This window comes from Acipenser ruthenus, chromosome 8 (genome assembly GCF_902713425.1).
Source record: "Acipenser ruthenus chromosome 8, fAciRut3.2 maternal haplotype, whole genome shotgun sequence".
Lineage (NCBI taxonomy): Eukaryota > Metazoa > Chordata > Actinopteri > Acipenseriformes > Acipenseridae > Acipenser > Acipenser ruthenus.
This window is the reverse complement of record NC_081196.1, coordinates 40068267-40085128: the sequence shown is the minus strand read 5'-3', so window position 1 is coordinate 40085128 and position 16862 is coordinate 40068267. Positions and strand designations below refer to the sequence as shown.

At 36.9% G+C, this 16862-nt stretch overlaps 1 protein-coding gene across 2 annotated transcripts; it reads right to left on the bottom strand.

Annotated features, from left to right (window-relative positions):
• Positions 1-1449: 1449 nt before the first annotated feature.
• Positions 1450-12276, bottom strand: LOC117406642 (histone-binding protein RBBP7-like). Of its 2 annotated transcripts, none has more exons than XM_059028960.1 (12): positions 12074-12276; positions 10612-10756; positions 10082-10227; positions 6925-7098; positions 6631-6746; positions 4651-4811; positions 4242-4368; positions 3801-3877; positions 3596-3676; positions 2622-2679; positions 2429-2539; positions 1450-2147 (listed from the first exon to the last, which is right to left on the bottom strand). In XM_059028960.1, exons 1-12 carry the CDS (start codon positions 12087-12089, stop codon positions 2079-2081), a joined length of 1281 nt encoding a protein of 426 aa, XP_058884943.1. In that variant the 5' UTR covers positions 12090-12276; the 3' UTR covers positions 1450-2078. The 2 variants fall into 2 exon arrangements, with proteins under 2 accessions (XP_058884943.1, XP_033866719.1); XM_034010828.3 differs by having other exon boundaries at positions 3596-3672; positions 3800-3877; positions 12074-12275.
• Positions 12277-16862: the final 4586 nt, after the last annotated feature.

Below are 16862 nucleotides of genomic sequence, written 5' to 3'. Positions count from 1 at the left end.
TAATCTAGGGACATGTAGTATTTAGGAAACTCACCCACATTGTCCACATGATGGATGAAGGTCATGGTGATCTACCCAATGACCTTCTGTGATCAGAAGATCATGTGGTTACCAGAACAATACTAATTGAATGCCAGGTAAATGTAGGCAAGATGACATTTGCCTTTTTGGTAATGATTGATCACATTTTCCTAGGGTTTTACTATATCTGTTGCATTTAATGTTTGTCATACACATTTTGTTTTCCACTTCTCAATGGGACTTAGTAACCCTGGTGTGGCTGTGTTAAAGTCCTGCAGCACTGTAATATATCTGTTCTAAGAACTTTATTCTTTTACTCTGCAGTCCAATGTTTTAAACCTGCCTCTTGCATCCTTCGCATTGGAGCTCATAATGTAAGAATATAAGGAAGTTTACAAACGAGAGGAGGCCATTCAGCCTATCTTGCTCTGGTTGTTACTAGCTTATTGATCCCAGAATCTCATCAAGCAGCTTCTTGAAGGATCCCAGGGTGTCAGCATCAACAACATTACTGCGGAGTTGGTAACTTCTGTCAGTGGGAGTTCTGCCAGCATTCATTCCCAATTGGGACTGAGAATCACAATTAATGTTTTTTATATTTATCTGTTGCTCATAGAAACAAGCAGGACTGATTTCACATTGGTTTCAGTGGCAACTGGAAACATGGCATTAGTTGTATTAATGAACACCTATATATTATTACATTTTTGGTTCTTTTTTCTAGCAATGTGACAAAGCTAGAATGTATTACAAACTTTCACTTTTAACATTGGCTAAAGCAGCTAAAAATGTTTTGCTTTTTGGGGAACTCAACAAAAAAAATTACCTACCTGAAACTGCCAAGTTGAATTCAGGTTGTTCACTGCACACGTAGAGCAGGTAATTGCTTATATTGGTTTCCAAATACAAACAACTGTCTGAATGACAGTGAAGCTGGGGAAATTACCCTGGATCAATAAGGCAAGTATGTACACATACTGTACAGGAGCTCCCATTGCATAGCAACTTGCAGGTGTATAAACAAACCCTAATGTGATTTACATTTAAGTACATAAAATGTTCATCTAATAGTGACAAGCTTGACTGCCAAACATCTCATTTCTAAAGGTAAATTGTAAAGATACCCTTAGCGCTACTTAATATCCCTTGCCAACTGAAACAAACTATATTTAAAACAAAATAATTTAAATGCATCAATTAATTCTGTCTAATTAATTACGAAAATGTTGGTACTGTGTAAAATGGTCAAAGGGTTAAAATATTTAAACAGTAAAACTACAAAATATTACTTTTAAACTACGAGGCAGGACAACTGTAAGCCATTTGTTAAGGTCACAAATAGTTTTTCAGACATCTTGAAAAACAAGCTTCAAATCATGGTCTAACCTGTGTTCCTATACGGCAAAACAAAAATTAATCAATAGAAGATTTTTAAAAGTTGTTACAAAATGTTTTATTGCATCTTTATAATGTATTCTAAACAAAATGAACATGTGTTCAAAGGAAGCAACATAACTTAAATGTCAACATATGCTTATCATGCACACCGACAACTCGCTTTAATATTATAAAACATAATATTTGATAAACATGAAAAAGGGGCAGTTTATAAAATGTTTCGTACTTATGTTTCTTCCGGCAATATTTGTGGGTCTTGTCCACTGCAAAAACAATCTGTCCACACACTTGATTCAGTATGTGAAATTCACTGAAATACCACCTCAAAGGCCTCAACCCCCACGTCCCCAAAAAAGTGGTGCAAGAACCATAAATGGCATAGTTTGCAATAATTGGCAATTTCTACAGTATCAAACTGTTGTGATATAAAAAAAAAAAAAAAACATTAAAACATCATACTACCAGATACAAATAACTATACAAAAATGTTTTGGTGGAGAACGCAAGTATTCTATTTAGCTGAATGCTGAAAAAAACAAAACAAATGCTCAGTGAACAAAATGGAGCCACGGGAAAAGTTAACTACCAAAGGAAGGTCTCAAGGATTGGTTCTGTTTGTTTTCTCCACTTTCTTATACAGCCATGCTGGGGCATCTCCATTAAGATCCTTGTCCTTCCAGTTCAGAAGCCGGAGTGTCTGGCTCTTCATCATTATAAATATTCTCAGCCTAGGTAAAGCAAAATAATTGGTCATTTCAGTTATTACACACACCTTTATCTATACTACTGATGCAAAGGTATTATACCTTTTCCCAAAATGCTGACCCAGGATACAAATGAGTCTTGTTAAAATATGTTGCATTATGATGACAAGTTGGAATTGTTAAATGTGCCTCTTGTGCAGTTTTGGCAAGAGAACTGCAAAGCAAAGTTGTAGAACAAGCACATTTTTTCATGATGGATCAGTGCACACATTTTCTTGAAAACATTAAACTGCATCAGCACTTACCATCTGCCACACTTGCATGATGTTGTCCTCTGATACAGAGCAGATTACCCAGGGTTCATTGGGGTTCCAGGAGAAGTCCGATATCTTGGCAGTGTGTCCTCCGTGAATAAACTAGAAAAGATAAACCAAAAACTGGTAGCTTTAAAAGCACACTTACAATGTCAAAACTGTTAATATATAAATCAAAACTTACCAGGAGCTCGGGAGGGCCATCTTCTGCATCCTCTGCTGATTGTTCCTCTCCAATTTTACTAGAAACAGAACCAGTTGACATAGTTAATGTGTTTTTATACCCACCCCCGAATAACCCCCTACTTATGCCACACTGGAGGAAAAATAGTTTAGTAGCTTTTGTAGGCAAAAACAGATATTATTTATATTGTTAATAATGATAATAATAATAATAATAATAATATTACTATCATGTAGCAGATAGCAGCAAAAGCTAGGATTCTGAATCTTTGCGCAAACATTTTCTGGACTCTTATGAGACACACTAATAGCCGTGTGCACATGACTAATGTCCCCCAATGCCATTTTAATTAGATATACTTCTCAAGTATACCCCTCCGATTGGCTGAACAGACTTGGAATTCAGTAGGTAGAGGTTTATGAGTTTTTAACCTCCGACCAGTACAGCAGACACACCCATTCATATTTTGGATTCTATAGCTCTTGCACCATTCTAAACTTTGTCTACATTACTTGCTGAACTCCACTGTGACTCATGAGGAAAATAATTTCTTCCGACAAATTGATTTATATAAGCTATTTCTGTGCATAGACTAAGTAGTACTTAACATTCACAGATACAAAAGTCACAACTAAATCCTGATTGTGCTGGGAAACAAGTGAACAGGTGCATGTCAGTGGTTCACTAAATACAATAAACCACTGTTGAACAACTATGTGACATTTATTAAAAACACAGCAAAAAAAAACCACAAGCATGTTAGTTACATACTATATAATTAATAAGCTTGGAAAATCCATGCTTTTCAAACAAGCATGTCAGGCAGCCCAGGCACTTTTTCGTCCTACAAAATTGAGGCATTTTATATTTGTATACACACTTCAAGGTTTCTAGTTATGCTGAGATATATGGACATCTCTAAGCATTCTTAAATCTTAGTGTAACAGGACAATATTTTGTATTTATTTTCTCACCTCAAGTCCCACACATTGAGTCTTCTATCAGTGCCACTTGAAGCCAGAATGGTTTCGTTATGAGGCGACCATTGTACCTGCCAAAAAAGTCAGTAGATTCACTGTCAGTGCAATAAAGCAAGGTCCAATTTACACACAGAACTGTAAAAATGGCTCGACTTTATAAATCCTCAGGACAAGTGAAAACTTTATATTGAGATTTACCTGGAAAATTTCATCCTTGTGAGATTCAAAAGAATGAAGTTTCAGTTTAAGGTTTCTAAGATCCCAAAGAGCCACCGTCTGCCAACAGAAATAGACATGTTAGAATCTGCAGAGACCAAGCCAGCCCCTTCATATCGTTCATCTTTGAAGGTAAGACAAGGTTATGTCAGCAGTGTAAAGCTTTGACTGGGCCTCCCCGACAGGAAAGCATCCCAGAAAGAGATCATAACACAGGTTTCGGCAGCAGGATGGTGTTGCACTATTCTACAAATTTCATTAAAGGCTCTACAAGAGACAGAAAAAAGTAAGCATAATTTTAGATTGTTTCAGGATAGTTTTCTTATTTACCACAACTTTCTTGAAGAGCTGTAAGTAAGTTCACCCATTTTTCACAGTATCAGAAACTACAAGAGATATATTTATGTAAAGAATTTGTATGAACCTTATCGGCTGATCCGGTTGCTAGTATAAACTCGCTGTAGGGGTTGAAGGACAAACAGTTGACTTCAGCTGTGTGGGCATCCACAGAGTGACTGGGCTTAGACGTGTTGTTCGACCTGGTGTCCCAGCTGGAAGAGATGCACAACTGTGGTCACTTAATATTCTCTAGATTAAAATGGTTAGTATCTTCAAAACAACATATTTCAGAATGCCAATAACTGCCCTGAACCCATCACTCAACAGACCAGTAAGCTTGTTGGGAAGAAAATGCTTTGTGCTGAACACGAACAGTACATACAATGAAATGCTTCAGAGATAGCAATAATTAAATAGTTGAACTTCCATGCCTCCATCAAAAGATATTAGTAAGATACGTGTTGCTCCCACTCAGCATATATCTATAAACTTACATCATGAGTTTCTGATCATCAGCAACAGAACCAAACAAGGATTCATGAAGCAGGTGCCAAGAGACGTCCTCCACTACAGCAGTGTGGCCAGTGAAGATGGTCTTGGCATCCACGATTTTACCCTCTTTTGGTCCTGCACCTATATCCCACAGGCATATTGTCTGGGGAAGCAAACAAGAGTTGTATTTAATATCAAGGCATTCATACAACCGTTTAAATTAGATTTTCTGCTTTACATTATAACAGAAAAACACAAATTATTGTGAGCAACACGCATCTAACTAAAATTGGTAAAACATTTTTTTTAAAAAAATACAATCAAGAACCCTAAAAATGCCCAAGCCAAGTTTCAGCCAAACAGCTCAATCAGATATCAAATCAAAGCACTGTGCAAGACAAAACACAAAAGTCAATAAAATACATTTGTACAGAGAAATAGAGTAAAAAGAAAGCAAAATAAAAACAGTTTGTTATAAAAATATACATTAAAAGTGAAACGAAATAATTACATTTTTAAAATAGTTTAAATGTTCATTTAAAAAAGCTAAACTATAAAAGTATGTTTTTAATTTTGTGTTAAAACCATTGACTGATATAGAACTTTTGATATGGGGTGGCAATGTGTAACACAATCTCATAGCACAGTAACTAAAAGCTCTCTCTCTCTCCCTTCCTTCTTGTGTAAACTTGTGGGAGTCACAGCAGGCCCTCATCAGCTGACAGTAAATCAAGTGGAGGTATGTATGTGAATAAAAGCTCCTTTATATAAATTTGGTGCCATACTATTAAGCGCTTTGTAAGTAAAAACTATTTAAATAAACTTTAAACTTCTCTGGGAGCCAGTGCATTGAGGCCAACACAGGAGTTATATGGTCACTCTTCAGTTCTGCCGAGAACCCGAGCAGCTGCAGTACTGCAGTAGTGTGACAGAAATACAATGATTCTTGGTTGTAAATCTCCCTCCCGACCTGTGAGGTTGCTAAGCAGCGAGAACAGAGTTCTTTGGATGGGCTGGTCTGACAGTTCTTTCCCAGGGTCGGGAAGTCAGCCAGTCTGGATGAAGGCGAGACTCCGTTGCAAGAACGCATTGACCCCGGAAGGTAAACTATGTGGCAGCCGCAGATTGGATAGGCTGTTGCACTCATTTACCAAGGGGTCGTGTGACAGCATAAAAGGGTACAGAGAATCACAATCTGTTCCTTCGCTTTGGTTTGTGTAAATAAACTAAGGAGGACTGTGAGAGACCCCGTTGCACGTAAAAAGTACCATGAGTGTTTTTCAAAATAATTACGTATTGTCATAATTTGCTTATGTTGTCGTTTTCTTCAAAAGGCCTTGGGCAAAGGTGAAATCTACTTCAAAAGTTTGGTGCATTTTTTTAACATGGCAAAAACCAGCAACATTTCTTACGCCTCCATTGACTCTCCATAGAATTTTTTTTGCCGAACTCTGTATATACCACAATGCTTTGCGTGCAGTGAGACGGAAGTCTCCATTGAAAATCAGCAGTCAAGTAAATTGTTAAATAGAATACCTTTTGAAACTCCCTTCTAATAAACTATATTATTGGCTGAAGCAGTTTTGAGTGAGGCTGGATTTTCATTGGTTAGAAAGGTTGCAGTGTTTTCGGCAGTGCAAGATTATCTGTTTGTTGGGAAGTTTGCAGGGAAGTTCATCTGGTTGACTGGTAATTTGCAGGTCCGTACAGCCTTTCGTATTAATTAATTGACAAATTAATTAGTGAATTATTAGATGAATTAACAAATACGTTTATGAATTACTGTATGAATTGACGAATTTATGGACAAATTGCTGGACAAATTGACCAATTCATGAATTGACAAACAAATTGAAATTTTGACCAGTTTTAGCATAGATTTAGGTTATTGTTTTAAAATCTTTTAAGTCCCATTTGAATTTCCTGAATTAAATCGATGTTTCATGACACTGCCAAGAGATAGTCCCTAATCAGATACTTACATGGTCATCAGAAGCACTGAGAAGATTTCCGCTCAGGTTTGGATTCCAAGAAAGCCCATAGCCTTCTTTCTGGTGGCCTCGCAACCGTAGATCTGGACTGCACTCTCCACTGGGGTCTAGTTTTGGCAAAATGAGGAAACAATGATCAATGGACATGCTTCAGTGTTGTGTTAGCTGTGATTATTCCAAGGCTAACAATTATATTTTATATTTTGAAGGATTGTTATGGAGCACCTACTATTAAAGCTGAACAGAAAATCTACAAAAATAATTTCATTAGCTCTTTCCACTTACCTGGTTTGGAGGGGTGTTTAGTGTAGTCAAAGACAAGCACATCTGACGTTGGCGTCTTTGTTGCAATAATACATGGGTTTTGTGGCATGTATCTGGCCCGATTTACTTCTCCCTCGTGGTTGATTTTAATTTCAATTTCTATTTTTCCACTCACTGATCCAAATCCTCCAAATTCTAAAGAAAAAAAAAAATTCTGAAGGATGGACAGTTCTCGTAAAGTCTACCAAGATACAGCAAAAAAGTGTCTTGTGTACACAGATACATCACTTTAGAATCTACCCAATTTTCATTTACTATAATGTGTCTTTAGCATGATTTGCACATGACTAAAAATCAGGTGTCCTCAGGAATTGGTCAAAAGCAGAAGACATTAAAAACCTCCCAGACGTGGATTAGTTTAACAAGGAAAGTGTGCAAATTCAAAATGAAATGCGAAGTGGCGAGAGAAGGCACTTTTTTTTCTGCATGATTTGTAAACTATGAACCAGGAGTAAATAACTAATTTCGTTGTACCTTCTTTTCCAAAGGCTAGAATAACCATTTTGTCCCTTGAGTGACATGTATTTGCATACATATATTCAAATACACTGTTCTAAGCATCAATTTGTTTTAAGAGTCGACAATTATGTTTTGTATTTTCACACTGCCTCAATTTGGTTATGCCCAATTGTTGCATTTTACTGAACTGTAGAATCTTACAGGAGTAAAAAATAAATAAATAAATAAATAAATAAATACATACATACATACATACAGAGTATCTCTGAGAAAATGATAGGAGAAAATGACCTGTGATAAAAATAAATTAACGGTTCACACAGGAGTACATTTTGCCAATGTCGGTAAAATTTAAAAATCCACCTGTTTATGTGGTGATTTTTCATCTTGTGTGAAATCGGGCTTTTGGAAACTGTGAGACCAAATTAATGGCAGTACATACAGTGCCGTAAAAAAGTATTTACCCCTGTCTGATTTTCTGCATTTTTGCATATTTTTGACACTGAATGTTATCAGATCTTCAACCAAAACCTAATATTAGATAAAAGGGACCCTGAGTAAACAAATAACACAACACATTTGATACATATTTCATTTATTTAAGAAAGTTTTGCAAAACCTAATGCCCCTGTGTGAAAAAGTAAATCGCCCCCTTAGACTCAATAAGTGGTTACGCCACCTTTAGCTGCAATAACTGCAACCAAACGCTTTCTGTAGTTATTGATTAGTCTCTCACAGCGCCGTGGAGGAATTTTGGCCCACTCCTCCATGCAGAACTGCTTCAACTCAGAGAAATTTGTAGGTTTTCGAGCATGGATTGCTCGTTTCAGGTCCTGCCACAATATCTCAATGGGGTTTAGGTCTGGACTTTGACTAGGCCATTCCAAAACTTTAAATTTCTTGTTCTTCAACCATTCTGATGTAGACTTGCTTGTGTGTTTCGGATCATTGTCTTGCTGCATGACCCAGCTGCGCTTCAGCTTCAGCTCACGGACGGATGGCCTGATTCTCCTGTAGAATTCTCTGATACAGAGCAGAATTCATGGTTCCTTCAATGCTGGCAAGGCGTCCAGGTCCTGATGCAGCAAAGCATCCCCAAACCATGACACGACCAACACCATGCTTGACCGTTGGTATAAGGTTCTTACTGTGGAATGCAGTGTTTGGTTTTCGCCAAACATAACGGGGCCCATGTCGGCCAAAAAGTTCCACTTTTGACTCATCTGTCCATAGAATATTGTTCCAGAACTCTTGAGGATCATCCAGGTGCTTTTTGGCAAACTTGAGACGAGCATTCATGTTTTTCTTAGTGAGCAATGGTTTCCGCCTTGCTACTCTGCCATGAATCCCATTTTTGCCCAGTGTCTTTCTGATGGTGGAGTCATGAACACTGACCTTAGCCGAGGCGAGAGAGGCCTGCAGATCCCTGGATGTTGATCTAGGGTTCTTTGTGACTTCCTGGACGATGTTACGCCTTGCTCTTGGAGAGATTTTGGCAGGACGGCCACTCCTGGGAAGATTCACTACTGTCCCAAACTTTCTCCATTTGGACAATATGGCTCTGACTGTGGTTCGGTGGAGCCCCAGAGCCTTAGCAATGGCTTTGTAACCCTTTCCTGACTGATAGGCATCAACAACTTTTTTTCCGGAGGTCTTCAGGAATTTTTTTTGTTCGTGGCATAATGTGCCTCTATAACCTGTGTGCTGACAACTTCACTCTGATGGTAAGAGCCAATGTTAGTCAGATTTATATTGGGCAGAGCTGGCCCAAATCAAGCCTGGTTTTTAACCAAAGTACTCAAACAGCTGACCCTAATTATCCCTTTAATTGGGTTGAGTTAACTAGGGGGGGCAATAACTTTCACACCTGAAGATTGCATGTTTGATTACCTTGCACACCAAACAAATGAAAGCACCAAACTTTGGTGTCATTTTTTCTCTCAGACTACCTCTATATACTACTACAACCCACAAAAAATCTGACCAAATACAATGTGAAAAATGTGCAAAAATGCAGAAAATCAGACAGGGGGCAAATACTTTTTCATGGCACTGTATATTATGTAATATTTATTTAGTTAGCTCTATGTACTTTAAGACAGATACAAATAATTAGTATTATCTTTCAACAAAATGCCCATTGTCCCCATCTTTCAGAACACTTGATCATGTCAGTTCATATCTGTATCCTTAAATCAAACGGGATAATTCATACTACCTCAGAAGAGATGGATTTCATGATACAAGCCTTCTATAACATGAGCTCATTCCAATCTTGTTAGCTGTGTGCCTTCAATGATTGAACCCTGATGGTGCCAAAGCTTTCTCTTAGACCGCATCAGAGTGGAGTAATTCTTACCTGCTGATATTGGAGGGGGATAGAAAACTACATTTTAAAGCGGTACTAAAAAGTAAGAACGTCAGATTTATATTACAGTAATTGATGTCTGTGCTATGAAACTGATAATTCAATGTTTCAGAAACACTACCTGTTACTCCCCTTACAATTAGATTTTCAGAAGCTATCCTCCCTTAAAAGGATGAATTAAAAGGTTATTTCATTTTTTTTACTTAATAGTTAAATGACTTACACCTTGGCTAAAAAAAATAAATAATCTTTTCTTCAAAGCTGCCATTGAATCATCATTTTAAAACTCACCTCCTTTTTCACTGTCGTAGTGGGAAGCGTCAAACTGGGCATCATCGCTGGGGATCTGAACGCTGGCAATTACCAGATGGTTCTGTTCGTCTGAGGTGTGAGTGCCCAACACCAGCCTGTGAACAGCATAGTCCTTTCCCTCCGGTCTGGAAATACATAAATCACCACAAGGCCCAAGTTAGGCTAAAAACAGCAAACACTTTGAATGCATGCCTGTTGAAAACACAGAATACACAATCTTAATATGTATTTCTCCAAATACTAAGCAGCTTTACAGAAAAGATCAATCAAAGGATTTAAAAAACATCAGTGTCTTACAGCAGAAAAATAAATAAAAATGCTGTCCATATATACTGTGTGGTGTGTGTAAAACAATCATACACAGTTATGATATATGTGCACACTACCATGGACATTGGCACAGTTCAATATTACTAGATGAGCGTTTAGTCCACTTCACACATTGAGATGTATACATTAATGATGCAATCTAGTAAAAGGTGTGATAGGGTGTGTCTAGAATTGGGTACCTGGTCACATCTGGAAGCCACTGTACTGTGAGACTTGGCCATTCCAGCGCATGTGTCATCACCAAGTCATAAAGGAAAGGGGTGTTCTTCTTCCAGATCTTGTATTCTTCATTGATAACTCGTTCTTCAACAGCATCGTCATAAACTGGGAAGACAAGCGGAGGTACTTGTCAACCAGCATTGAAACAATGGGTGTCAATAGCTTAAATTTTAAACTATGTCTAAAAGTATAAACTGTATCAATATATACGTAAAAAATAAATATGTTGGTCTCAGTGTGTTTACAGCGCACTGTTATTTGTTTAATATTTAGTATTGAGCAAGAGCCGCTTTTTTCAGATTTATTTATATTTATTTTTTATTTATTTCTTAGCCGACGCCCTTACCCAGGGCGACTTACAATTGTTACAAGATATCACATTATTTTTACATACAATTACCCATTTATACAGTTGGGTTTTTACTGGAGCAATCTAGGTAAAGTACCTTGCTCAAGGGTACAGCAGCAGTGTTCCCCACAAGGGATTGAACCCCTGACCCTCCGGTCAAGAGTCCAGAACCCTAACCACTACTCCACACTGCTGCCCCGGGTCAAATGGGTTTATCCAGCACTGCAGTACATACCTTTTACGCATAGCAAAAGTATACATACCTAAATAAACAAATACATATCAAACTTTCTGATGTTAGGAGTGTCTTCCATACCATAGGTACCAATTATACAAACAGTATTTAAAACTGAGCGAATAGGATATTACAATAAACCAAATCTGAGTTATCAAATGTGGTCTTCCGGTCATTAACCACTTTACAGTATGTAAAGTAATTTCTTGACTTTGTCAAAAGTAAGTCCATGCACAAGTTTGGTACTGTGTGTGTCCCTACCATAGTAAAGATCACCAGACGTACTGGAGATGTTCCAACCATGACCCTTTTTTTTTCTTTCTAGTCGCAGTACAAGTACATAGCATTAAACTAAGAAGCCGGCCTCAGCAGGACCAACTGCGTAAGACCATTCTTGGTGGGTTGGCGAACACTTTTATGCCGGACGGAAACAAAATAACGTAGAAACGTCTCAATAATAATACAAATATTAATATAGTGCACGCGACGGCTTATCTGGACAAAAAAATAGTGTGTCACCGACTCTCATGTCACTCAGAAATACATTTGTCCCGCTCTGTGTGGAACTAAACCAACCTGGCTTCAGTCAACATGCAGTTCCGTTCCTAAGAAACATATATTAGCTGGAGGCGTTTTAATTTTTTATTTTACTACGGCTCCTTACAAAGTGTTTACTTGTACCTCTCTACCTGTGGCCTGCTATAGAGGTGATTATTTTAGCGCCACGGCAGCCACACTGTTATAATGTTGTTTTCTTACACGGAAACAAAACCACCCAGCTATGCTAAAAAAAAAAAAAAAAGGAATGCTTAATGTCGGAAAGCATGCTTTACTTTACCTTCTTTCTCTGCCATTTTACTTCCTTGCAGTAAATTATTATTATTATTTGAAAAGACAAATAAATGCAAATGTTTCGAGTTTTATTTTTTAAGAAGGATGTTAATATATATAACCCCTCTTCTCCTCCGTTACTCTGTTTCAACCCGCGCCTCCAACTCAAGACACAATGCGACTGCGCACGGACACAGCACATGCGTACACGGAAAGAAAGTACCATAGATATCAGATATGCGTACACAGAAAGAAAGTACCATAGATATCAGATACATTAACAATCTTTCTTACATTAAGTTTACATTTCACAAACCCGAATAATAGCTTTAATATTTTTAAATGTATTGTGAATGTGAACACTCTGCAATCTTTCAACCACAGATATTGTTAATACTGAAAATTATACTTTATAAAATATGTAGTAATTTTCTTTTTTTAACTCTACCCTAAAAACTGATCATAACTTTTATTATTATTATTATTATTATTATTATTATTATTATTATTATTATTATTATTGAAATATTCAGTAATAATACAATACAATCAGACAATGACAATATTAAAAGATTACAAATATCACAAATAATTCCAATAGTGAACAAGAGAACAAATATAAGCCTACATACATAAGAACATAAGAAAGTTTACAAACGAGAGGAGGCCATTCGGCCCATCTTGCTCGTTTGGTTGTTAGTAGCTTATTGATCTCAGAATCTCATCAAGCAGCTTCTTGAAAGATCCCAGGGTGTCAGCTTCAACAACATTACTGGGGAGTTGGTTCCAGACCCTTACAATTCTCTGTGTAAAAAAGTGCCTCCTATTTTCTGTTCTGAATGCCCCTTTATCTAATCTCCATTTGTGACCCCTGGTCCTTGTTTCTTTTTTCAGGTTGAAAAAGTCCCCCGGGTCGACATTGTCAATACCTTTTAGAATTTTGAATGCTTGAATCAGATCACCGCATAGTCTTCTTTGTTCAAGACTGAACAGATTAAATTATTTTAGCCTGTATGCATATGACATGCTTTTAAAACCCAGGATAATTCTGGTCACTCTTCTTTGCACTCTTTCTTGAGCAGCAATATCCTTTTTGTAATGAGGTGACCAGAACTGAACACAATATTCTAGATGAGGTCTTACTAATGCATTGTAAAGTTTTAACATTACTTCCCTTGATTTAAATTCACCACTTTTCACAATATATCCGAGCATCTTGTTGGCCTAAAATTATATATTTCTACACAAATAAAAAACTAAAAGTATACTTTATATAATAATCATCATAATATGTATTTTTCAACCTGTTTAATATTCTTAAATAATTTATGTTCGCTAACATTCTCTGTTGTTTTTGCATATCTAAACCAGAGCTTCCTAACCCTGGTCCTCGATGACCCCATGTGTCTTCTGGTTTTCATTCCAACTGAGCTCTCAATTACTTAACTAGACCCTTAATTGAACTAATAATCTGCTTAATTAAACCTTTTAATTGTTCTCAGCTCCTTAAAAGTTGCAGAGTTCAAGTTACTTATAAAATGTTATAGCTAACTTGAAATCTGCAACTGTTGAAGAGCTGAGAACAAGTAAAAAGGTCTTATTAAGCAGATTATTAGTTCAATTAAGGTTTTAGTTAAGTAACTGAGAGCAGTTGGAATGAAACCCAGAAGACACATGGGGTCCCCGAGGACCAGGGTTGGGAAGCCCTGATCTAAACAGCTCTAAATTTCTGAAGAGAGGTGGTTAAAAGATAACTACTAGGACATGCAGGTGAAATTTTTGCCCCTGTGCTAACTTTTTTTTTTTTGTACAGTGATTTCACATTTACTAACTCACAGTTGCAAAGGGGGTAAAAATTACAGTTGAACAACAATAAGAGTTATTTGTAGAAGCTTCAGAAATTCAGCTTTAGCAGACGCAGCGATTAAAAAAAAAAAATCAGTTTCTAAGCCTGTTAAATAATGGTCTATGGCAGTGATCTCCAATATGGTCCTGGAGAGCCCCAGTCCTGAAGGTTTTATAGGTGTCTTTATGTCGTCAGTGGCTAAGGATCTGGAACATTTTAATCCTGACTACTGGTTGAATTAAGTAATTGAGAAATTGGTTGGAATGAAAACTAGAAGACCCTGTGGTTCGCAAGGACCAGGGTTAGAGACCCCTGGTCTAAGGGTAAAGGGATCATTCCGCTCAAGGTTTAACAGGTAGAATTATATAATTAACTATTTCAGGGTTTGGATGGAGGTTTAATTGGTTCAATTAAACAATTTAAAACAGTGTTGGAACAAAGACTGGAAGGGCCAACTTTGGCCACCCCAGGTCTAAGCTGAAACAGCAATACACAATTATACAAAACTCATACTGTAATATAATATAAAAGGCAGGCTATTGCATAAGCAGATGGTAGAGAGTATCCCTTTAACAGTACAAATGTGCATGTGGCTTTATGTGCAAGTGTATCGCGAAGTGAACAATATCCTTTCCACATTTCTGGTATGTAGATGTTTAAATACAAAACAAAAAATACCTATCTGTGGATTTTAAAAATATAACATTATCTTTATTATATAATGTGGTAAATGCAGAGGTTGGTATAGATGCTCTACAGTGCCAAGACACACACAAAACACCATAACACTGGCTTAGTTGAAGCAATGGACATAGCAGTAGAAACATTCAAGATTTTATAGATGAAGAACTTAGCTTTGCATCGTATGTACAGTATTATGTACTAGAGTCGTTTCTAATGTGATGTGCTCTGATTTGGTTGGGACTTGCATCTATAGTGGGGAATAATAAATAAATGCATTAAAAATCCTCTAAAAGCTCTTTGGAACTCCATTAATTTCCACTGGGAGGCAATTAAAAAAATATGCTTTATTGAAATCTGCATACTGTATCTGAATGCTCCTCCCTTTAAAAGGCTTAGTCCCCATACACTACGTTTTACAATATTTGTAATGGTATAATTAAACGTTGACGAGGATCTTGTGAAGACGACAGTATGAACATACTGTATATCCAGACAAGCCGTTGTCAAATTGTGATCAAACTTTCTAAGTACCTTGTTTTGCACAGGTTATTAAGTGAATCATATCTTCTTATCATAAGTGTGTGACACTTAGATTTTTAGATATATCTAAAGAACTGCTGATCCAAGCTTTCTAATATCAGAATCTGGGGGTAAAAAAAGGCTGACAGTCTATGCAGTGAGTGGAAGAAAAAACACATTTGTTTTATGTGGCATTTCTTACTGCTGTATTTCTCATATCCACTAGAGGCAGGGGGACAGGTTACTGGTTACACTCTGTACCAGCTGTACTTGGAGATTATTCTGAGAGCTCTGGTGAGACCACAGGACTGCTTTCAAGAGTTTTAAAAAGTCACCAAGCTGTGTTGACTGAAACAGAAAATGATACAAAGTAAATCTAAATAACAAGAACAATAGATTAGTTAACCCAACTCTAAAGCACAATTCACTTTTGTCTTGGGATTTATTTCCATGTCAGTGGACATCACAGTTTTAAACATTTAAATAGTTTATTATGCTTTTTTATTTTTATTTATTTATTAAGAAACTAAACTTTTCCTCCATTTGTCTCCTTCTATGAGATCCCCACTTATCTTTCCATTCTCTTCTTTCCATTTGTGGCTTCAACCTGTGCTGGCAAAAAAAAAAGATATTTTCTGAGGGTCAGTACTTAAAACACCAACACCACAATTCTAGGATTCTATAATCCCCCCTCACCCCTCCCTTCTCCACCCCCATGAAACTCAGCTGTAATTTTTCCTTGTGACTTAAATCTCAAACTAAAAAATGGTTCAACGAAAACAGCTTTGAAAACCAAATCCTGATCTGAATGACATGTCCTCTTTTGGGGTGAAAGGGTACAAAGCAAAGGAGCTATTTAATCTCATAGACTATAAACCGAGTTTGTGGAGCTAGCTTGGCAGGTTTGACACAGATAATTTGCATGTGATTTAAAACATGTAAAGCAGCAGGTAGCCCTTATGAATATGTTGGCAAGTAACGAATACTAAAGCATATGTCTGTTTGCAAAGTATGTACAAGGGAACTGGCAATTTGATCAGAAATGCTACACAGTACTGTCTTCAAGGCCACATTAAATACCGATTCTATTTTAGTTGTTAAAAAATAAAGAAGCCCCTTTCCCTGCTATGCACAAGATGGCAGTAGTTCTATCAGATCCTTGTGAAACACTGCAGTTCTGCCACTTAAGAGTGGAGTGAAGAAAGACTAATACTACAGCAGCTTCCTATTCCCCAAACAGTTGATGTCTACTGTATTTATTGTGATGTTGTCAATAGATGTACCTGTAAGACATTTTCATTATAACATTTAAATGGAACTGATCTGTGTGAGACAAAGCATTGACTATCCTTGTGTCAAACTCACAATAGCACCAAAATGTGCATGAATTCCTAGGGTATGTGTGCACTCTATTTATAGTGGAGATGCATAATTGTACTTTTAAAAGTTGCTGCGTTAATTCAATGCCTGAGGTGTTTATCCAAGCATCCAACCCCGAGAGTAGGCATTAAATACTCATTTATCTTTTTAATGTTCTGTGTTCCTTGTTGTGGGGGGTTTACTCTACTGTTAGTCTATCTCAGTGAGTTAATATTAGCCAGCGCTGTGGTCGCGCTCTGTTGCACAAAGTATATATATATATATATATATATATATATATATATATATATATATATATATATATATATATATATATATATATATATATACCTGATACCATTTTTTACAGGTGTTGTGCAGTAAGGTC

Bases quoted from the DNA above. Each gene is read 5' to 3' on its own strand.
- LOC117406642 (XM_059028960.1), bottom strand. The intron at 6,747-6,924 runs GTAAGTGGAAAG...TGCCAAAACTAG, and splicing joins TAAACACCCCTCCAAACCAG to ACCCCAGTGGAGAGTGCAGT. The intron at 2,540-2,621 runs GTAAGTTTTGAT...TATCTTTTCTAG, and splicing joins ATGGCCCTCCCGAGCTCCTG to TTTATTCACGGAGGACACAC.